The sequence below is a fragment of the Dermacentor silvarum genome, chromosome 1, assembly GCF_013339745.2.
Source record: "Dermacentor silvarum isolate Dsil-2018 chromosome 1, BIME_Dsil_1.4, whole genome shotgun sequence".
Lineage (NCBI taxonomy): Eukaryota > Metazoa > Arthropoda > Arachnida > Ixodida > Ixodidae > Dermacentor > Dermacentor silvarum.
Window position 1 is genome coordinate 142,398,276 of NC_051154.1, and position 22,990 is coordinate 142,421,265.

Consider the following 22,990-nt stretch of genomic DNA (forward strand, 5'->3'; position numbering starts at 1 on the left):
ATAGAGGAAGAGATTAACCCAAGTTGATATACTATAATTATAATCTGGTACATTACTAGAGTTTGCAGCACCTGGAGTAGAACCTTAGCCTAGCAGCCTCACCCATTACATGATCTTTACATAATTTCTCCAGTTCACTTTCAAGGCATGGCACCTCGGGTTGGTTCTCACATTCAACACCCTGTGCAGTGATGCAACTAAACATTATAGACAGATTGCTGGGGTTTAACTTCCCAATGCAACACAAGCTATAAGAGATGCCATAATGGTGGAGAGTACCAGATTAATTCTGATGACCTAATATTTAATGTGCACACAAAGTGCAGTACACTAGTATTTTTGCATTCTGTTTTTATCTAAATAAGGACGCAGCATTGGATGCGAGTGACAATTACAGTAAAATCTCAGTGATACGAATCTCGCGGGGTCGCGTGAAATATTCGTATGACCTGAAATTTGTATCATCAAAACATACACAATATCAAGAAAAATGAATTTATTTTTACCAGAAAAGATTTCTAATAGTGGAACCCCGTTGATACCTTCCTCACTGCTGCATTTTCCCGGCTGCTACGTCGCGTTTTCGTGGCCCTGACCTAAATTCCATTGACTTCCATGTACAGTCGAATCTCGATAGTTTGAACTCGAAGGGGCCCAAAAATTTCTTTGAATTAAAAGGACTTACTTTTGAAGTATTCGTGCACCATAGCATGACACAAATGGTGCGATTTGTAAAATAACGCGGCGCGCAAGCACATATCAAGCGAGGGCCACGAAACTGCCCACATCAGCCAACGCTCGCTTCCCGATAACGGCAGAAAACAAAACCTCAGGGAGCGGGCGGCGCAGGCACGGCGAGAGAGATTGTGGTTGTGAAGAGGAAGAGGTGACACAGCAACGGGCATGCGCGGGGACCGTCGTAGGTGAGGGAGGAGGGTGGCAGGGAAGCGAATTTGGCCTCGGGAACTCTGTCGCTTCGGTGGCTCCCCTCGCCCTCCCTCTCAACTCCCTCGTAGCTCCTTCGACTGTCTCCGTGCACGCCCGCCGCTCCCGCCGGCCCAGCGCCAGCTTAATCCGCTCCCTGAAGTTTCGTTTTCTGCCATTGAAGCGAACGTTCGCCGGACTGGGCCACTGCCATTGCTTCCCTCTGCGCCGCAGCCGCAGCGTTGGCTGGGACGTTGGCACGATCACGCGTGTTCTGGCGCCACGCGAAACAGCGACCTTGCTACTATTTGAAAGTGACGCCGCGCTTCTTTTTGTTTCTTCCTCTTGTTGTTGTTGTTTTGTTGTTTTTTTTCTCCGCACCTCGTTGAGGGGTCTCGCCTAAGCTCTATGGCGGTGTCGGAGCAATGCCGGTCGGAGGCGCCGGCACGTGATTTGGCGCACTGCTTTCGCATTTGAATTACAGGGCGTTCCCCGTGATACTACACCAATCTATGTTCCTGCATCTTACGTTGCGTTTGAATGTGGCGGTCACGTAAATTTAGCGGTGCACCCAGCTTGTACATTGCAACAAGCAACCGGCACATTGCAGATAACGACGCAACCGCGCGAGTGCCGTTTCTTGAAAGCGGCGATGTGCGCAAAGTACGCGCCCGCGCGGAACTTATCGTCAACATGATCTGCGATGCTGATAAAGTGCGCCTGGTGCCAGTAGCTTCGTATGCGCTGTGCCTTCGATGTTTAGTTCGCGTTGAAACGAGAGACAGAGCAAAGGTCAATTAGCTCGCTGCTGCTGCGCTTCCTTGCACCAGCGTTTCGATAGCGAGTGTCCGCGGTCATTGAGCGAGATGTGTTAATGTTTACCTATGCGCACGTGACATCGCACTTGTTAATTTAGTTAGTAACTGAATGTTTAAAAGTTTATACGGTCGGTACAACTACTATCCTTACTTCGTACAGCTGTCTACTGATTTGCTATCGCAATCGTTGCATCACCTTCGGGCGAAACTGCGTTTTTTTTTTTTTCGCGGTCCCTTGAAAAACATATCAACAGGACGTTTTCTTCTTGCCCAAATTATCAACGATCGCCTTCTGAAAGGCGTATAAGTGTGCGCACGTGATCTCACGAATGTTTTCGCACGCCACTGAACGTCTGAGCACGTCGAGTGCAGGGAGCGTTTTGGCCGTCGGGGGTTCGCTGCGGTCTTCATTGCAGCAGCGGACCTCGTCTACTTTCTCGCTAAGCATCGGCTAGGCTGTGATGTGGTCCGGTCCCACTCGACGTGGAGACAATGAGAGATTGCGCAGCCGCGTGACGCAATGAATTGCTTGGCGACTATGGATCCCGCCCAGATCCCGCTGTACCGGTCGCCCCGCTGGCTCGGCCGCGCCGCCACTGTTGCTCACGCGTTCGTATGATCTGCAGCAGCGTGGCAACACGTTCGGAACAGCCGATTTTTTTCGTATTGTGAGCAATGTATTTCGGCCGGGGAATGTTACGAATTAGTATCACACCGAAATTCGTACCATCTGGGATCGTATCACCGGGGTTTTACTGTACATTGGACCAATGACCATTCAGGAAAGAATACGAGGTCCTGAGAGATGAGACAGAGTACAAATGAACTGTTTCCTCAATTGCTTTCTTTATAAGTTAAATCTGACAATTAAGGGTGAGCCAGTGTGGGATGGATGACTATTTACTGTTGTATGCAAGTTAACTGCGCAAGTCGATTACTACTGATCACAGTACCACATGTGGCCTGGTAGCGACATGTGGCCTGGTAGCGACATGTGGCCTGGTAGCGACTTGTTCTAAGATTTCGAGAAAGCCTACGCAAAATGTGCCTCAACAATCGGAGTTAAGGGAGTACCACATACTCATAAAATCTTTATACTACAGCACAATACACTCCTCAATGTTCCCAGGGCACTGACTACAGGTATCATATCCAGCAGTATTACTCTTTTATCATGGCATAACTACAAATGCTCCTGACTTCTCAGGTAGAAGAAGTACGATTAGATGCTGCAGGTGCAGAGTCTTTGCAGGCAGCAGTGACACTGTCGCTTGCAGTTTCACTTTTGACATGTTCATCTTCAGCACTCATGTCTTCAAAGTGCGCATTGTCTTCAGTGGGTTCTTCACCAGCTTCAGATTCAGTCCGTGGAAGACCTGTGTAATTCTGCAATCAAAAACAAAATAGAAGTTGTGTTTGATTCTGACAAAGCAAAATATATTCACTATTTGTCTACCGCAGCCCCACTTCGGAAACTAGGAAAAAATGGAATTCATACTGCCAGAACTACTTCCAGTCTACCTAGCAGACAAGAGATAACACTGTTTCAAGGAAAGAACAAGATTAGAGGTCACAAAATCAACAAACAGCAGCATGCAGTGGGTACAACATGTGGTAAAAAAAAAGTAAATTTTGGGATTTTCCCTGCCAAAACCACAATTTGATTGAGGCACACTGCAATGGAGGACTACGGAATTATTTTGACCGCCTGGGATTCTTCAATGTGCACTCAATGCACAGTACACAGGTGTTCTTGCATTTCACGAAATGCGGCCGCAATGGCAGGGATCATATCCTGCACCCTCGAGCTTAGCAGCGCAACGCCAAAACCACTACACCACCACAGCGGGTATAATACGTGCCAGGCTTGGTCCGATCAATGGCACAGCTGGAATACTGAAGCTTGGAATAAAAAGTTTGTCACTGTATGAAATGAACTATTTTTAGAAACAGGAGTAGTCTGAAAGTAACAAAGCTCTGAAATTATATGAGCATCTGTGCACAGCACATTCGCATTTACTAGAAAATGGAGAAAATAAAGCTAACACCCATCTATGATAAACTCTGAATATATTCCAGTTTACATCTAATCTGTAAGCCACATAAACATACACAAAGGGCGGCAATTTCAGAACATAATTTGGCTTATAGATCAAGGTCTTTAAAAAAAAATTTTTTCCATACAGTTTTTTTCATGTGATAGCATTTATGTGCATGATCAAGCAACCTTCCATGTTCAGGGGGGGGGGGGATAATTAATAAAGCATCTGCACATGAAGGAAATGCAGAAAGAGAAGCAAAGGTGCAGCCATAAGCATGAGGTTGACACTGTTGAATGAGTAGAGATGAATAAGCCACCTAAAACCAGCTTTGACATAATTATCAGATTTTCCGACTTTTCCATCACTGTTTAAAGAAGGCTGCAACATCTGTCAAGCTGCACTTGCAATGTTATTGTTATATAAAAGAAGGCACTAGCATGAATAATTAATTCTACCTTCCATAGGACAGGGGCCACAGCGCACTGAGACTGAATCAAATGGCCAAACATCACAAAAACACTGATACGTGTGCACACACTTAGCGTACTATGTTTTGGTGACAATTGTGCTATAAACAAAATGTGTTAATATTTTTTTCTTTTTCTTTTTTGCAATTTCAATACACATTAAAATTTCAGAATAATTGATAGATGCTAAAGTTCACAAGTTGACACTGCTTCAGAGGGGCATGCTACCGAGAAACTGGCTCCCCAAATTGTTCCTGGGATACATTTTCTGTGAGTAGCATGGCTCTTGTAAAAATCACAAAAATTAGGTCATTCTGACAATAAAGTCTTTTATAGCATATGTGATTGCCCTTTAAGCTAATGCATAAGGTAGGCAGACATTCAGAACACACTATTTAACAGGAGTGCTACACCCAAGAAGCCCTCTACAAGAAATGAAAGAATTCCACTGGCTCATGGAGGGTCTATATCATCCAGGTGGCATTTTTGTAGAGGAGTTGTAAAGCAAGGCAGACATAATCTGCCGCTATTAACTTAAGTTTGAGAAGACTAACAAAAATTTGTTAACTTTGTTCTTGGAACCTCGGAGGCAGTTGTTTATGAGGAAAATTTGGAGGCAGCTGCATTTTAAGGCACTGCCATATTTTTTAAAAGTCCTTTGCCAGGTAAAATATTTTGCCACTTCACCTGGCAAGCATCTGTTGTGATGTGCTATTATTCAAACTTCATCACGCACTTCAAAACAGGGTGTTTACAATTGACATCATAGCACGGCTGCCCTTTTGGTGTTCCCAGTACACCTGATATCGATATTGCCTCGACTAAGATTGAGCATTGTAATGCAATGATGAGATCTTGAATTATATGCAATTTTCAAGGATTTAAAAAAATTAAGAGCCTTAAAATGTGATTACCTTCAAATTAACATTTAAACAACTGCACCCAAGGTTCTAATAAAAAAGTTAATTATAATTAACACATACTTTAATTTAAAAAGTTGTCTTCTTAAACATAGTTAATAATACCAAAGTATTCCACCTCACCTTACAGCTCCTCTACAAGGACACCACGAAAGCTACACTTAAGTCTTTTAATAAAAATCTGCATGGTCTAAAACAAAACAATCTGAATGTATCAATTGTTGCTCGATGGACTTACCATTCTTTGTGCACGTTCACAGCAGACATTATATGCAAATTCACTTATCTGTAATGAAGTAAAAATATAAATATATTGATTTTAAAAAAGTATGAACAAAACAAGGTTATATAACATCTATGGAAGAGAACGCAGCAATCTTACAGAAAATGAACTTGGTATGGCCAAGCCCTGGAATCGATAAAGCACCCCTATAGATGTGTCCATGGGATAAACCTAAAGCAAAGAAATGAAAAAATCCTATTTATAAGGTTACGATTTTTTTCTGCACTGTAGTACACAGCTGCACTTTTCCATGCAGAGCTCAAGCACATGCCTATAAGTTCACTAGAGGTAGATTATTCTGCGAAACATTTGCAGAGCGGTGTAAAAAAAATGACACTCTTAACATTAACGTTAAAAACACATGCCATTAGTAATATTGGGAACTTACTAAACCAGCTGCAATACAGAGAAGCCTATCTACTAGCACTTACCGCAACAACTTTGAAACGGCTCATGTGATCGAGAGACCCAACCATGGGTCCGGAACTGATGTCCACATGGTCCAGCAAACGGTACAATGTGACTGTGTTACCAGTGGGTGATGCTGCTGCTATTCTAGGAATCTGCTCTGCCTTATACCTGTTGCACAAAAGAAGAGCATTTATTTTTGATTGCATGTGCCAACAGGCTGCTACAAAATGTTGACAATGCATGTTGTCCTTACATTTTTAAGAGCAAAATCCCTCAATGAGCCTGTTCAGGACACAAGTATGCGCAACACAATATATAAGTTAACCTTTGACCAATCTGGGCACCATCTTGGGTCCCAGTACACATTTTTTTCACTTGGAAGTATTTATTCCATGCACGAGTAACTTAACTGAAACACTAATTACCTTCCCCCAAACTTACAAAGAAGCACATGCAAGCATGTTTTGGCTAGGGATAGGCGAATAGTGATTTGGTCGAATAATTTCTAATCGAATAGTTTGAGTACTATATATCACATATTACAGTAAAACCTAGTTAATTCTGATTTCACGTGACCGAAAAAAAAAATGTCCGCATTAACCCAATGTCGAATTATCGGAGTATCCAGAAAACAATAAGCAAATGCTTACTATGTCAACATGCTTTTATTAGTGGAATGGATGAGCACATCCTTTTGCTATTTTGCACAAAATCAGTGTGGAAGCTGCAATTTTTGTCATCTCGTGACTCATTGGCTCTCTCAGCGGCGATCAACGCCTGATATAAAACGTGAAAAACGATGAATGAAGTGAACCTCCTACGTGACGACATAAGACACCAAGAGCAAACACCCAGTCACCTACCTTCCAGCTCGTTTTACCAAAACGAATTACACATATCCAAACTTGCAGCACAGGTCAAATCAGAAGAGTTTCAAGATGTATGCAACATGTTTTAAATAACCTTATTTTCATCAGTGCTTTTGCTTTGATGCACTATCATGGCATGCACAATTGCGCACACAGCACATGAAAGGGGCTAAGCACAATCAAAGTTGCATAGTTTTTGTGCATCATAGCATTCTGTAAACTGTTCCACAAGTGTATGGCTTCAGGGAAGAAAGCAAAACAAAGCATATCAGCATGTGCTAGTAATTGGTTGCTTAACCAAGCAAAGGGTTGTTCAGTAGGCTGTTTCTGGAGATATTTCACATGTGCATGTCTATTTTTAACTGCACTTACAATAGCTGAAAACAATCCCATTATATGCTTCTGCCTACTCATGCTTAATTAACAGTAGGCATAAATTACACAACAGCAGCAGCTTTGTTACAGAGACAGTGCGTCAATATTTTGAGCTTATAAAAAGCCCTGAAATTTGCCAAACACATTCCAATTTTTGCTTTAAGGCCTTTCAATTAATTCTCTGAACAGCACCAGTATACTTGAGGATAGAGAAAATCAGTTTCACAAGCAACCCACTTCATTTGCCATGTGCTCAAATTCATTTCTCAAAAAGAACTTCTGATATACTGACCAAAACACTGTCTACCTACGATCACTAGTGCATTTTATATGTTACTGCTACACCTAAATACTTCAAGCTGGACAAATTAACCAAAGCATTATGTTCAATGCTATAAATGCGTGTAAGCGCATTCTGCATTTTAGTTTGTGGGAACCCTTGTGTCCTAAGGGGCCCGCTAGCACAGGAAAATTCACACTGCAAGGGTAGGCGCATGCCAGCAGGTTGGGGAGAGGAGGAGACCTTCATCACAAGAGCTACACACAGGAAGTGCAAGTGCTATCAGCATGACTGAGCAATTCACGTGAGATCACGTTGAAATCACCTAACTCCCTTTGGTCCTCAGCAAGCAGCGAGTGTGGAACACTCCGCCATCGCTCACAATTATTCAGCACATGGTTAGTCGGCGATGTTTCTGTCACAGCTGACATGGCCGCCCTTACCCCCAGCTGGTAATTCGGAAACACCTGTTTACCTAGCATATTACTTTCTACGAGTTCTTCAGTGACATTAGCTAGAGCTAGCTAGCCTGCTCAAAGTATTAGTTGCATACGTAACAAAAGCTTTCCAAGTGTACACGTGGTTGCTGTCCATTGTTTCCTTGAGCTTGAACAGGATCGCAGTCGGTGAGCAGGTATGTGACAACAACAGTGTGCAAAGTGCCAAGGTGTAGTGACATTGGCACCCCTGATCACTACAAGTTATAAGAGTATAAGTAGATCTTTCATGACATCACAGGTTAGAACATAATAGTATGAATTAGGCATAAAACATAAACGACAATAAGAAATTCAGCAAATAAAAAGCACCTCATGAAAGGGACAGTACAGCTACTAAGTAAATTAAGCATAATACACGAAAAGATTACGAAACTATAGCCGTGTTTACATGAATGCGACAGAATGCGACAGTAGCGCATCACATTTCCTAGCGCATCACCCCTCGTGCGATGGTAACGGTGTCACACATCGAAGGCAAACCAGCGCTTGCAGACGCATCGGGCGTCTCGCCACGCCGCAGCTCAGGGAGCGCAGCAGATCCACAGCAAATTGCATTGGCCATAATTCTCAATGTGATGCGATCACATTTACATGCACTGCGAAAGTCGACTTACTCATCTCAATCCACCCCTGTCTGACGCGTTAACACGACGCGCTTTCCTAGCGCATTATCCCTGTTTACATGGATGCGATGCGCTAGAAAGTTAATGTGATGCGATGCGCCAGTAGTTGCAGTCATGTAAACGCGGCTTATGTGAAGAAAATCAGTTCGAACAGAATGATGATCTCACCTCACAGATAAACTGCGCAACAACGAAGTAGGAAAAGGTTGTGAAACGAAACTCACTTGTTGTCTTCGAACATTTGAAGTGCCACTGAAGCATCCACCTCAAGCCTCTCAAAATGGTGTGGCTTTGTTGCAAGTCTCCTGCCCATCCCGGACAGAACATCCAATTCATCCTGGAAAGCAAAGTGGATTAGTTGCTGAGAACAACTCCGAAAGAAATTTGTATTTCAAATCAGTTTCGGAACCGTCCTTTTTCAATGTAAATACAGCAAAGAAGCAACAACTTTATATGCTCCAAACAATAACCTTGCATTCTTTTGTTAGGCTTTTAGCAAGAGACAAACATATTAAACCAAAATTGTTTTGTTTTCTTGGTAGTGTTTCTTTATCGTTGCATGTAATAATGTGCATACTTTACAGATAAAAGGAGAAAAAGAAGGATGCTCTGCATGCACAAATTATTGAACAACATATTTTAGGGGCTGTACTAACTTGATACATGGGTTAGAGAAAAATTTACTTCTTTTCTGGTGCAACATTAGGAACAAGTCAACAACTGCCATTTCTACTTTTCTGCTATCAACAAATTTGATCACACAGTATTGCCCGTTATTCTCATCCTAGAAGGTTTCATTTCCCCTGTCCCCCTTTTGAAACATATACAGTGTAGACCGCTTATAACTTAAGTCGCCGGAGTCGCGAATATCCGCACTATAAGCGGTACCGCACTATAACCAAAGCAACAATTTTCAAGGCCCGCACTTATGCAAAACATGTGCACCGAGCCGCCACGCGTATGCTACAGTCGAGGAATGCGGCTAGAATGTTTGAATTCAATTTACAGTCGAATCTAGTTAAATCGAAATAATTCACGCGGCGGCGCCTCCGACCGGCATTGCTCCGGCACCACCATAGAGTAAAAGCTTAGGGGAGACCCCTCAATGTCGCGCGCGAACAAAACAAAAAAAAAAAGAAAAAAAGAAAGAAAGAAAGAAAGAAAAGAAAGAAAAAAAACGCGGCGGAAATTTCACCCTCTCTCTCAAATGGCAAGGTCGGCGATTCTGCATTGCGCCGGAACATGCGTGTACGTGCCGACGTCTCAGTCACGCTACCGTAGCCACGCGCAGAAAATGGCAGTGAACCCTTCTTTCTCCTTTATGCTTCCTCTACTTTCTAGTCACGTGCTGACCTTGCACGCTGCGGCTACGGCACAGAGGGAAGTAGCTGCGCTATCCCAGGCTGGTCAACGAAACTGCCCACGCCGGCAAACGCCCGCTTCCCGATAACGGCAGAAAACGAAACTTCGGGGAGCTGGCACCGGGCCGGCTGGAGCGGCGGTGCCTGCACGGCGGCGGGCGCGCACGGTGACAGTCGAAAGTGAGGAACTTACGAGGGAGGGCGAGGGGAGCCACTGAAGCGGCGGAGTTGCCGAGGCGAAATCCGCTTCCCTGCCGCCCTCCTCCCTCACATTCCACGGTGTCCGCGTGCGCCCTTCGCCGTGCCGTGCCGGCGATACGTGTATACATGGAGTGCTATGGGAAAATTAACGGGACTCTGAAAAGACCGCACTATATCCGGACCTGCACTATAAGCGGTTATGTTATAAGTGGTCTATACTGTAGCAGGAAAGGTAAGAACTGCCCAATATTTACAGTGCAATATTTGCAATATGCTGTGAAGCCATGAAAGTACACTGAATAACAAAGCTTCCAAAAAGCGATCTTGAAAAGGCACAATGCCGTATGGCGATGTGACTATGTAGGAATTACGACTTAGTGCATTTGACATTCGAGCACAAATATAATGAGACCATTTGTAACAATTCATGGGTACAAAGCTCAAAAAGAAAACAACTGTTAGGTAGATACGCTTCCCTATGCCAAGCTCAGCCACTACAATGGCCGCAGTGTGAAGACTGCAAGAGCCTGGGACAGGACTCCCCCAAGCCCTCTAAATGCCCCCTCCCTCACACATCTAAATTTCATCGCAGCAGCATGCAAAATGGACAGAAATAGAAAAAACAGTAAGATTGCTTTGGCATAAAGCTGATGCGTGACTCTGGCCTCACCAGGCTCTTAGCATCGGAGCACATGTAGGCTTGTAGTTGCACACCAATTGCTGTCTCAACTTAAAGACATCTTAAAAAGTGAAAAAAAGTATGGCGATGATTCTTTACCAGAATTCTATTTTAACCAAAAAGGGTCAGGGAAAGCAAATTTACCAGTGAGGTAAATTTGCTTTCACTCAGCCTTTTTGTTTTAAACATAATTCCGTAAAAAACATCCTCCATACTATTTTCACATTTCTTTCCGAGTTTAAACCGTAAATGCTGAACCCCAGTTATGAATAGTAGGCTTTAACTCGAGGTATTAATTCTTTAGTTTAAACAAGACCAACTGACCCTACTCGAGTAGTGTGGGACACACTACATTCCTGGAGAAACAATGGCAGAGAACCAAGCTTATTCCATGCGAATGCCTAGAAGCACTGAGTGGACGAGGATGGAAGGGCTGATTTGGCACTGTGCTCCTCCTATCTATGTGCAACAAGCCAACCACTACGAACTGATTGGCTCACGCATCAGTGGTTTATGATACCAGGTATCTCAATTTCCATAACATAACCTGATTACCTGACATTGCAACCCGATATTACTCCCAAAGCCGTGCTGCATATAGGGGTGCACTTGAAACCGGTCACATTAAAATTTAATGATTAATTATGTACTCGAGGGAATGAGGCTTTATACCTTAATTATGTAGGTGACAATTACATAATTAAAACAATAAAAGCAAGACAATATTTTTACATCAGTACTCCTTTACAGTAACGACAGCTGCAAAAAATGGAAGACAGGAGAGGGACAGGTAGAAGCAAGAGCTGTAGCTCTCCAAAGCAGATTGTTCAGGCATTTTCTGCAACTGATATTGCTTGAAACAGGGCAAGTCTTGCAGTGCTTAATAAATTTGCAAGTTATTGCTGTCACTGCTTCGCATTATGGGCAAAATAACTGCAACCTTTTGAGACTCCAATGAGTCTTCATTTTCCACATTTACGCACATGAACCATGCTCATGTCATGCCCTCCGCCCAGCAGTGAAAATTTGGCTTTACTCAAGCATTTGTTTGCCCTCTTTATACTGAAATTCCAAATGACCCATGACATTTCACTTTTCTTCTTCGCACTGTTGAACAATGCTGCATACTCTAAAAGAACACAAGGTGATGTATTATATTTGGATTCTACAAATATTTATTTGTCATTTCTGTGGATAATCAAGTCAAAGGGAACAGCAACTTCTTGAAGTATAGCAGCTTTGACACATCACTAATATTAACATGCAAAATTATTTAACTACCACATGCTCAAGGCAGGGTATGATGCTTAGCTGTCACTAATGACAAATAATGTCTCAAATTTTTTGCAGGTGAACCCCATCTATATTTTTATGTGTGCTGATGGCATCCCACGCCTTGATAAGACAAACAGCTCTATTATATAAAACAATAAACACTGTCAAAATGTTTTTAAAAAGTTTTCTTGGAAAGAATAAAATACCAAAACGACTCACTCGACGAGGTTCCCAGTTTTCTATGCCAAGGTCCACATTGTACACAAAGCTTCCAGACCGCACTGCACATGAAAATAAATTCAAGAAACACTTATATAAATACAGCAAGTACAGTAGATCCCCATTAAAGTGTTTATGACCTGCAGGTGATATGGTAATCTGCTGCCTTAATTATATGGATCACATACTGCAATTGAGTACATCTTGCTCGACAGAAAGTTCTACTGGGCAGCCAGATGCAGCCACCACACAACAAGGTCAAACTTCTGTATTAACGTACACAGCAACAGGTGTCTGATATTCAATAGTGTAAGCATATTGTCAGTTCCATCGACAGAGAATGCAGGATTCTATGAGGGAAATTTCTCTCCTAATGCTAGCAAGTGCAGGGAGCTCAAAAGTGCAATGCCAGGTGTGGAGGAAGTACAAGGCATACCACACAATAAATGGCACTACAGGCATTACCATTCGCTACAACAACTGCAGACGAAATCGCAGTCACTATCTATGCGATTATGGATGCCAACTACGCAGCTTTTAGGCACGCGGCCAACGCGCGTATTGAGTCAAAACAACCGCGACCTCGTGCTGCTGAGCACGAGGTCACGGGATCGAATCCCGACCGCGACAGCCGCATTACGATGGAGGCAAAATGCAAAAACGCCCATGTGCTTGCGTTGTAGTGCACGTTAACCCTTAGCAGTCCGAAACTTTTACCCACTTTCCGGCTGTTCTGGTCCGAAACTATGTTGCCAGTTTACAGCGCCGCGATGAAAACCACAAACTGTAGACGAAAAACTCATAGGATATTTATTTTTTCTTTCGCATTCTGCAGGCAACTCCTCTACCGATATTTGAGCAGCGTGTGATAGCGCTCGAAGCATTCTCCTGGATGCAGGCCAGGGTTGTTACTGCAGGTTTTGCAGAATAACACAGTTTCCCTCCTGCCTCCGTTTGTTTTTCGATCGCTACAAGCAGCACAGTCCTTGCTGCTATGGCCTGGGAGCTTGTAGATGAAATGGCTCCTCCCATCTAGCCTTTCCTTGCACTCCTTCTGCGCAGACGGGCCCCACTTTTTGGCTCTAGCCCTCATGTCACCCACCAGCTGTTGGAAGAGGTTGCGGCGGTACTGCAGGTGTCGCTGTTCTTTCTCAGCATGATTCTGCAGCTGTGTGTCTCAAAATAAAGCTATTGACAATGGAAACCTCTAGAAGCTTTCACTAAATGCGCCACCGTAAAACGCACACGATGAAAAAGTGGGCATGCTTCTCAAACTGTTCCGCGCGCAAGTATCACGGCTTCTGGTATCCAGAAGCCGTGATGAACATTGTGCTGCACCCTAGTGCAAAGAGAAGTAAACTTCAACAAACAAAGTTTATTTATCCCTCAAGAGATGGTGCATCGTGTATACAAAGAATGCGCATGAATCGCAGTGAGAAAAACCGCGAAATTTAACGCCCGACAGCGGACCGCTACGGCCGTGTTGCGTTGTCGGGCCTGACAGCGGACCACAAAGGGTTAAAGAACCCCAGGTGGTCAAAATGAATCTGGAGCCCTTCACTATGGCATGCCTCCTAATCAGAACTGGTTTTGGCACGTAAAACCCCATAAAGAAGAAGAAGGCAACCCAAGCAAAAAAAAAAAAAAACACAAGCCTCCATACTTGGCATGCTACTGTTTTTTGTTTACATAAATGCCTGGTTCTCCTAAAGTCACCATGAATGCTGAGAGCACCAATGCTTTCTTCCATCTACTTAATGACGCCTGAAACCAATGATAAGTGCAGCTTTCAAGTTGGCTGAGGCAGAATTGATCGATCGATCGATCGCAATGATCGATCGCGTCAACGAGGAACTGATGTGCATGGAACGAGTTGGAGTGCTGCGTCCAGTTAAGACTTCGGAATGGGCTGCGCCTATCATGCCTATCTTGAAGCGAAGTGGCCAGATTCGGATATGTGGTGCCTTCAAGGTCACTGTTAATCCCATGACAGTGCCTGAAAAGTACCAGATACCATGCGTTGAAGACCTGTTTAGCCGTCTTAGCGGTGGCGAGAAGTTTAGCAAGTTGGACTTGAAGGATGCGTATTTGCAAGTTCAACTGGACGAGGCATCCCGCAAGTTGGTGACAATCAACACACCAAAAGGACTGTACCAATACACACGTTTGCCTTTTGGCGTCACATATGCTCCTTCAATTTTCCAGCGGGAGATGGAAAACCTGCTACAAGGGCTCAGACACGTTGTGGTGTATTTCGACGACGTTCTTGTGACTGGACGCGATGACCAGGACCATCTAACAAGCCTGGGCTTAGTCCTAAGCCGACTGAAGCAAGCTGGGCTTAAATTGAAGCTTGATAAGTGTACCTTACTGGAACGGCAAGTTCAATACCTGGGTCACGTTGTCATGGCTGTGGGGTTTCAACCCAACCCTGAAAAGGTAGAGGCTGTGCTGAAGGCCCCTAGACCCAAAGATGTCAAGGCATTACAGAGTTACCTAGGCCTAGTCAACTTTTACCGCAGGTTTCTGCCGGGGCTGTCTAGTGTGTTGCATCCCTTGAACGAGCTGCTTGTGGCCAAGGTGCCTTGGGAGTGGCGTGAGGATCACGAACGTGCTTTCCAAAGGAGCAAGGACCTACTTGTTTCAGCAGCAGTGCTGGCGCATTATGACCCCAAGAAACCCGTGGTTCTCATATGCAATGCGTCACCATACGGCATTGGCGCCGTTCTGGCCCATAGGGAAGACTCGGGGGCTGAACGACCAATCGCATTTGCATCACGAAGTCTCGCGCCAGCCGAGCGGAACTACAGTCATCTCGACAAGGAGGCTCTTGCGCTCATGTTTGGCATAACCAAGTTCCGACAATACCTCTGAAGACGCGAGTTCGAGGCTATTACAGACCATAAACCATTACTGGGCTTTCTCGCTCCAGACAAACGCGTGCCCGAGATGTGTTCACCGCATATCATGCGTTGGGCGCTGATGCTTGGAGCATATAACTACAAGCTCATGTACCGGCCGGGAGCAAGCATTGCCAACGCGGATGGTTTGAGTCGCCTACCACTACCAGTGTACGCTCAACCTGTGGAGAGGCCAGCGGAAGTTTTCATGCTGGAGGCTGCTTATCCTCGGGTACTGCAGTCGACTGTAGTCGCGGAAGCTACGTCCAAGGACTCAACCTTAGCGAAGCTACGAGATGCCTTATGGTCTGGAGCTGAGCTACGTGACCCCGAGTTCAGGTTCTACGCAGATCGAAAACTTCAGATGAGCATGCAAGAAGACTGTATACTTCTCGGATTACGGGTGATCATCCCAAGTGCATTGCAGCAAGAAGTGTTGCGACTCCTTCATGAGGGGCACCCTGGAATGACCAAGATGAAGGCTATCGCCAGGAGTCACGTCTGGTGGTCCTCGTTGGATGAGGACATTACTGCTGCAGTTCGCCAGTGTCAGGTCTGCCAAGAACACCAGAGGGTTGCGCGGCCAGTAGCGATGATGCCATGGCCGTTTCCGGACAGACCATGGTCTCGCCTTCATATTGACTTCGCTGGACCTTTGAAGAACCGCTACTTGCTGGTCGTTATCGATGCATTTTCAAAGTGGATAGAGGCCGTGCCTATATCTACACCATCGGCAGAGGCAACTATCTCATGCCTGAGGGTTATGTTTGCCACTCACGGATTGCCAGATGTAGTGGTGTCCGACAACGGGCCAGCGTTCGTGAGTGAGGAATTCAGAAGCTTCCTGCATCGAAATGGCATCAAACAAGTACTGACACCTCCATACCATCCAGCGTCAAACGGGGCTGCAGAACGGGCAGTTCAGTGCATCAAGTCAAAGCTAAAGAAATCGACTGAAGGGAGTTTTACATGCCAACTTGCTTGTATTGTTTTCAATTACAGGATTACTCCCCACGAAACTGCCGGGTGCTCACCAGCGGAGCTGATCATGGGCCGTAAGTTAAAGACTGCTCTAACGCTGTTGCATCCTGACATGAGAGCTAATATCTTGCTGAAGCAGCTCAAGCAGAAGATTGTCCATGATGGTGGAGCTCGAACTACGCCGCCCGGTGGAGCTCGAACTACGCCGCCCGCAAGACCCGGAGACTACATCTACGCACGAAATTTCCGTTCGGGGCCAACCTGGATGCCAGCAAGAGTGACTGACAGAGCCACCGCTAACATCGCTGATGTCGTTTTGTCAGACGGTAGGTGTTGGCGGTGCCATCAAGAACACCTGTGACCGAACTTCGCCCCATTTAGTGCGCCTCCTGGACTGCCGCCTGTGCGACAGACTTCTTCACCGCCGCCGAGGTTACCGCCTGTGCAACAAGCTTCGTCAACCACGGAGTGCGTGTCGGAACGGGCGGGTGTGCAACCGGCTGTGCAACTAGTTCCGCTACCCAGCAAGTGTGAGTCGGAGCAACCAAATCCCGTTGCTGAGCCGTATCTTGAAACATGCAGCGAAAGTGAAACAGTAACACGCGATCTGGTTGTGCCTACTACCCATGACAGTACGCCAATGCTGCGAAGAAGCACAAGGACAAAAAAAAAACAGTTGTGCGTTTCTGACCACGAAGGCCGCTAAACTATCGTTGTTTTTTTTTCTTTTTTTGTTTGTTGGTGGGGAGGAGTGTAACATAATAGCCACCGGAACACGCGCTGATGTGTTGATGTTGTATCACTAACAGATTGCATATGCAGCGTGTTACGTCATCACTAGGTTGCTATAAAAGATGAGTGCGTAGGAAATAAAGGTCAGTGTTTTTCCACGGTATCAAGCGTGCTGTTTCGCTTCGGCTGCTCCCCGCGAGTTGGCTATGACAGTCACCATGGTGCGCAGTTCAAATTTGATTTTGTATGTTCATGTAGATGCCACTACTTCTAATTGTGGCACATACGACGCGCCATACTCTACAAAGCTATCCCTCAACTTACGGTTGCATTCATGGTGTCTCATCGCTTTGGTGTGCTACAGTGTAGTAGATAGCTATGCGATGGTGTGTGTCATCGCACTGAGTGGCAAGTAGCACATTTCCTTTCGCACTTATCTCTATGGCCATCACATAATTTCCGAGGGTCGAACGAAACGCTGTTTACGTTCACCTGTAACAAGCTTCGACTATGATAGTAACACACCTCGAAGGTGTGCAACTCAGGAAGCAGACGATTTGTTGCAGGCATACGCCTGGAACAAGTCGCTGGCGAGCCTGCTCGTTGGCGCTTGGGCAGGCTTGCCATGCACCTGGGGTCACATCACCCACAGAACCCACTCGAAGCATGCAGTTGTCCTTAGCGAGCCGCAGCGAGCTCAGCAAGCGGGCTCGCCGAGCTATCTAGGTTATGTAGCCGAGGTAGCTGCATGCAACTGTGTGCAACATTTACTATGTGCACGACAGGGCTGGAGTGCACACTCGCGCTCATGTGCTCCAGTCTGGCTGTACTACGTGGTGCGAACTGACTTTGTTCTGCCCCAGCCAGCTTGACTGACGGATATTGGCCACACCCAAATTGTGCATTTAGAAGCTCTGTCAATAGCTCAATATGAAGCGACGTCTGCCAAGGCATCTAGCCAGGAGCTGCCAGGAGTCAGCACGCACTGGCAAGTGTACTTGTGGTCTAACCTTAAGTTTCACGTGGGTCGAGGCTAGTTGAGCGTTCAAAACTTATCAAAATTAGCCAGACTCGACGGCTACGACACCGAGAAGCAGTATGGCCAAAGTTTCATTCCTACGCAGGCAGGTGAAGCCGAGCGTGATCAGACAATAGTCAGCCTTGAGCGGTTGAAATTCAAAATGCAAGTTTTTGATTACTTTAGCCTGCTTAGTCAACTGCATCAATAAATATACACCGCAACAGCAGAAATAAGCGCACCGATCCAAACACCCTTCCTGACTGATGTCAGTTATCGGCCAATGGCAGCGCTCTATGGGAATCTGCCTGCCGACGTCAAGGGGCAGCCGCCGGCAGCCCCTTGATGTAAGCAGGGGGTGCACTCTTCAGATGCAGGAGCTTTGTGGTGGACACAGATCCATTGAGGTTTTCCGATTCAGCACTCTCAATGGCTGAACACTACTCAGAGGCCATCGAATGGGTGTGCCTGTGTTGCTCTGCAGGAAATTCTTTTGCAGATATATGTTGTCTTTTTTCAGCTTTAATTTAGGTACAAGGTGCATAGTAATTACTTAAGGAATATTGTACGTAGGCATCAAATCGTGTTTCAGACGTTATTTATTGCGGGGGAGCTCGATGACAAGCCATTCACTGTGATAGCGAACTCACGTTTGATGAAATGTCTTTCAAAATGTTTTTCGCAACCCACAGCAGTCAGCCTTCTGCCCTTTCTCTTGTTCCGTCTAGACTATTCTGCAAGCCGCGTAGCATCAGATGGTGCAGTGAACAAGAATACACACTCTTTTTTTGAGCAGTAACCGCTTCTGTACAACGGCAGAAAGGAAGTCCTCTCCTTGCACTGTTGCTTTGGCTTCGACATTCTTTCACCGCTCTCACATAGTTCTAGTAAGACAGGCACAAGAACGCAACAACCACACACTCACTTTAAGCTTTGACAACAAGAACAAACACGCAACAAGATAATAACACTGAAAACACAAACACAGAAATCAACGCAACAGCTGCGAAATTGCGGTGCAAAGCAGAGGACATGCATTGTCTGCACCCACCTGCATGGCTGCGACCTCTGCCGGCCACCATATGCATTAAATGCAGCCAGTGCCACAATGTTCCATTGAAAAGAGAGGTTGCTCAACACATAAGCCAATATTCTAGGCACTATAGGCATTGATTCACTCATCATTAAATGCTGTTTTCTTGTATTCCATACCAACACATTCAAAAAGTTTTTTTACATATTATACAACTGTGAGAAGCTTCCGTGCGTAATTATATTGTCATTATGAATGTACTTGGAATATTATGTTTGTATTTGAGATGCTTATTCGAATGTAAAATTCATATGTATGTTTTTCTGTTTTTTGCTTAAACATTATGTAAGCTGTTAATGAATATGAAATGGTATGTCAGTGCTTTTTCATCATGTGATATTTTGGGCTATAATATTTTTTAGACAGCTTACATAAAGGTGACATGTACTGCGTTCATGCAATTTTTTTTTTTTTTATTTAGGAAGTTGATGAAAACAAGATGTTGTGACACTCTTTATGTAACAGAAAATGGCTCTCTGTTTTACGGGCACTTCTGCTTCTTAACTGCAAAGGGTTGGGGGCATCTGTCAGGCAATTTTAGCCTTTATCCTCAGCCTCCCCAGCACACCTTTTGTTAACTGTCAGCTCAAATTAAAGAAATTGATTGAACTGAATTTTTAATGATGTAAATAAGCCTGCTTAGTTGCTAGATGGTACTGTCCTGAACATCTGAATCTGTTATTCCTGTACTGGCAGCATAGAGCATAAAGTTTCATTCACCGTCTGCTTTTTTCTTCAACTTCATGAAATCTCACTTTTTCATGTGTATATGTTCATGCATGCTTGTGTGGATAATGATCACTGGCAGCAATATTTTTAGACATCAGGAAGCAATGCCTCCAGCAGAGTCAATAACAGAAAAATCTCATGGCTGATCAGCAGTGGTGCCATCCAGTGGAGGAGAATGACACCACTTGTGCCGATGCTATTGGCTCCCATGATCTGGCGGTGTGCAATGGAAGGTGATGATTTATGGATTTTATTGGCGCAAGGGCCAGGTATTGCCAAAGAGCGCCAGGCAAATGCTGAATAGAAAATGGCAGATGTAACTTGGCAGTAGAGAGGCCTAAAAATTAGTCGCTGTAAAGTGCATAAAATATACAGGTGTTAAAATAATGACAATGACTAGTGATGTATACTATGAGCATAAAAGTTCGATGTATATTACAAAGGGATGACGAATAGAATGTGTGAGTAACAGTAGAACGTGTGAGTAACAGTAGCACTCGTACCTCACCAGTGGGCCCTTGAACGCAAGGGCTGTGAGGCACGTGCTTTAGAAGAACACAATTGCAGCAACAGCCTCTAGTGAAAGGATGTGCTACGTATACCTTGAGCTGATAACATGCAGTGGTCCAATACCTCATAAAAACATTAGACCTAACTTATTGTCAAAAAGTGGCTCCATGCCGAGAAACATTTTTGGGCAGAGGGGAATGTGTTGTCTGTATGCCAGGGCAAAGTACGTTTTTCTTTGAGCTTCTACTTTCCGACACTCTAACAAGACGTGAAGGACCGTTAACATCTCAACACATTTATCGCAGACAGAAGGATCATCAGTGGTCAGCAGATAGGAGTGAGTGCCATAGGTGTGGGCTGTCCCTAAGACGGAAGAAAACAACCTCAATTTGTCGTATTTTCGTTATTGGTGGCCAGTTTCTGACGCTTGGCTTAATAACATGGAGTTCAATCAGTTTCTCCGTGTCCCACGTACGTTGCCAATGGCCCCTCAGTTTCTTGCGAAGGAAGGGCTTTAAATCCATTACAGGGACAGTTATGGAAGAATTAGTTTTGTTTTTACTGATGTGGCTGTACTGTCGGCAAACATATTACCCTCGACGCCTCTGTGGCCAGGTACCCAGCATATTATATGTTGATTGGATGCGTACAAAGCGCCGAGGATTGAATAAAGTTCAGTAAAAACAGGATTTTTATTCTTTTGCAGAGACATTAAGCTTTTGATAACACTTAATGAATCTGTAAATATTATTCCCTTTTGTAGCTTTATTTCCTTGACGTGTCTAACAGCCGACAATAGTGCGTAGGCTTCTACCGTAAAGAGGCTTGTTCCCGGATGCAAACAGCCAGATTCCGAGAAGGATAGGCCAACTGCAGCATAAGAAATGCCGGCATGCAACTTTGAAGCATGAGTGTAAAATTCTGGGCATGAGTACTCAGACTTAAGTTCTAGGAAGTATGTTTTTATGTGTATTTCTGGGGCGTTCTGACTTGTCACAATCTATCAGCTGCCGCATCCACAGTGCTACTGGTATGGATGGAGCCATTAGAGGGTTTTCAAGAAGTGGAACAGCCATTGCTTCGCTGAGGTTCCTCACGAACAGTGAGAAGGGTTCTCTCACTGTTGGACGATCGTGGAAAAGTGTGGTACAAGTCATATCATTCACGGTTTTGTTACAAGGATGTTCACGGTTAGAGTGTGCTTTCAGGAAATACATGATACTGGACAACGACCTTTGCAGATGTAGTGACCACTCACAGGATTCTACATAGAGGCTTTGTACCGCGCTAGTTTGGAAAGCTTTTGTGGCCAAGCGTATGCCTAAATGATGAACAGGATCAAGTATTTTAGGCACTCGGTGTAGCAGACTGATACACCACAGCCCCGTAGTCTAAATGCGACCATATAAGATTTTTGTAAAGATTCATTAAGCATCTTCTGTCACTACCCCAATTTGTGTGCGAGAGAATGTTCAGTATGTTCATTGTATTAAGGCACTTGGCCTTGATGTATTTGATGTGGGGGATGAAACTTAATTTTGAGTCCAGTATGATGCCCACGAATTTATGTTCTTTGTTCACGGGAATGTGCTGTCCTTGTAGTACGATAGTAGGGTCAGGGAGCAGTCCTCTTTATCTTAAAAACAGACACAGGAGCTTTTATGTGGAGTGACCTTGAACCTATTTTCATTTACCCATTTGGATATTTTCTTCAGCCCAAGCTGTACTTGCCTCTCGCAGTCTGCAAGGCTACAGAATTTAAAACCTATCTGTACGTCGTCTACATTACCAGAATAGAACATGGCTGAAGGTAGTGAATAACGAAGCATGTTCATCTTCACAATACGTAAAAAGCGTACAGCTCAGGACGCCTCCCTGGGGTTCCCCAGTTTCCTGCGTGAATGGACGTGAGAGTGTCTTGCCTATTTTTACGCAGAAAGTACGTTTCAACAGGCAGCTCTCAATAACATTCAGCATGTTCCCCCTGAAACCCAATCTTGATAGGTCTCAGAGGATTCCACAGCACCACGTGGTGTAGTAGGCCTTTTTGATGTCAAGAAATATTGATAAAAAGAACTGTTTATGGATAAAGGCATCACGAATATTAGCCTCGACACGCACGAGGTGGTCGGCTGTTGACTGGCCTTCTCTAAATCCGCAATGGTATGGATCAAGCATTTTGTTTGATTCAAGGTGATGTAGAAGGCGACAATTTATAATTTTTTTCGAACAACTTGCAGAGGCAACTTGTTAGCGCTATCGGGCGTATAGCTTGTTACTGAGCCGGGATCCTTACCCTGTTTCAACACAGGGATGACAATAGCTTTTTTCCATGAGGATGGATGATGTCCAGCTGCCCAGAGAGTATTAACCCTTTGCAGTCCGTTGTCGGGCAGGGCCCGACAACGCAACACGGCTGTAGCAGTCCACTGTCAGGCACCGCCCGACAAGGGTGTTCGGGGGTTAAATTTCGCGGTTTTGCTCACTGCGATTCATGTGCATTCTTTGTATACATGATGCGCCATCTCTTGAGGGATAAGTAAACTTTGTTTGTTGAAGTTTACTTCTTATTGCACTAGGGTGCAGCACAACATTCAGCACGGCTTCTGGATACCAGAGCGTTCTCACTTGCGCGCGAAACCGCACGTTCGCCCGTTTCGCTGAGAAGCATGACCACTTTTTCACCGCGTGCGTTTTACGGTGGTGCATTTAGTGAAAGCGATGATGACTTCAGTGAGGAAGAGAATTACGTGCCTCCATCAGATAGTGATGACAGTGAT

The 22,990-nt window shown here is 44.8% G+C and overlaps 1 protein-coding gene across 1 annotated transcript in view; it reads right to left on the reverse strand.

The window, feature by feature from the left end:
* Positions 1 to 2,893: 2,893 nt before the first annotated feature.
* The window catches only part of LOC119436161 (39S ribosomal protein L39, mitochondrial), a 41,178-nt gene continuing 21,081 nt past the window's right edge, over positions 2,894 to 22,990 (reverse strand). Inside the window, exons 5-10 of the mRNA XM_037702927.2 lie at positions 12,248 to 12,309; positions 8,737 to 8,849; positions 5,886 to 6,033; positions 5,554 to 5,625; positions 5,410 to 5,457; positions 2,894 to 3,128 (exon numbers count right to left, since the gene is read on the reverse strand). Of these exons, the coding sequence (XP_037558855.1) occupies positions 2,946 to 3,128; positions 5,410 to 5,457; positions 5,554 to 5,625; positions 5,886 to 6,033; positions 8,737 to 8,849; positions 12,248 to 12,309 (626 nt within the window). The 3' untranslated portion in view covers positions 2,894 to 2,945. The remainder of the gene's footprint in view (positions 3,129 to 5,409; positions 5,458 to 5,553; positions 5,626 to 5,885; positions 6,034 to 8,736; positions 8,850 to 12,247; positions 12,310 to 22,990) is intronic.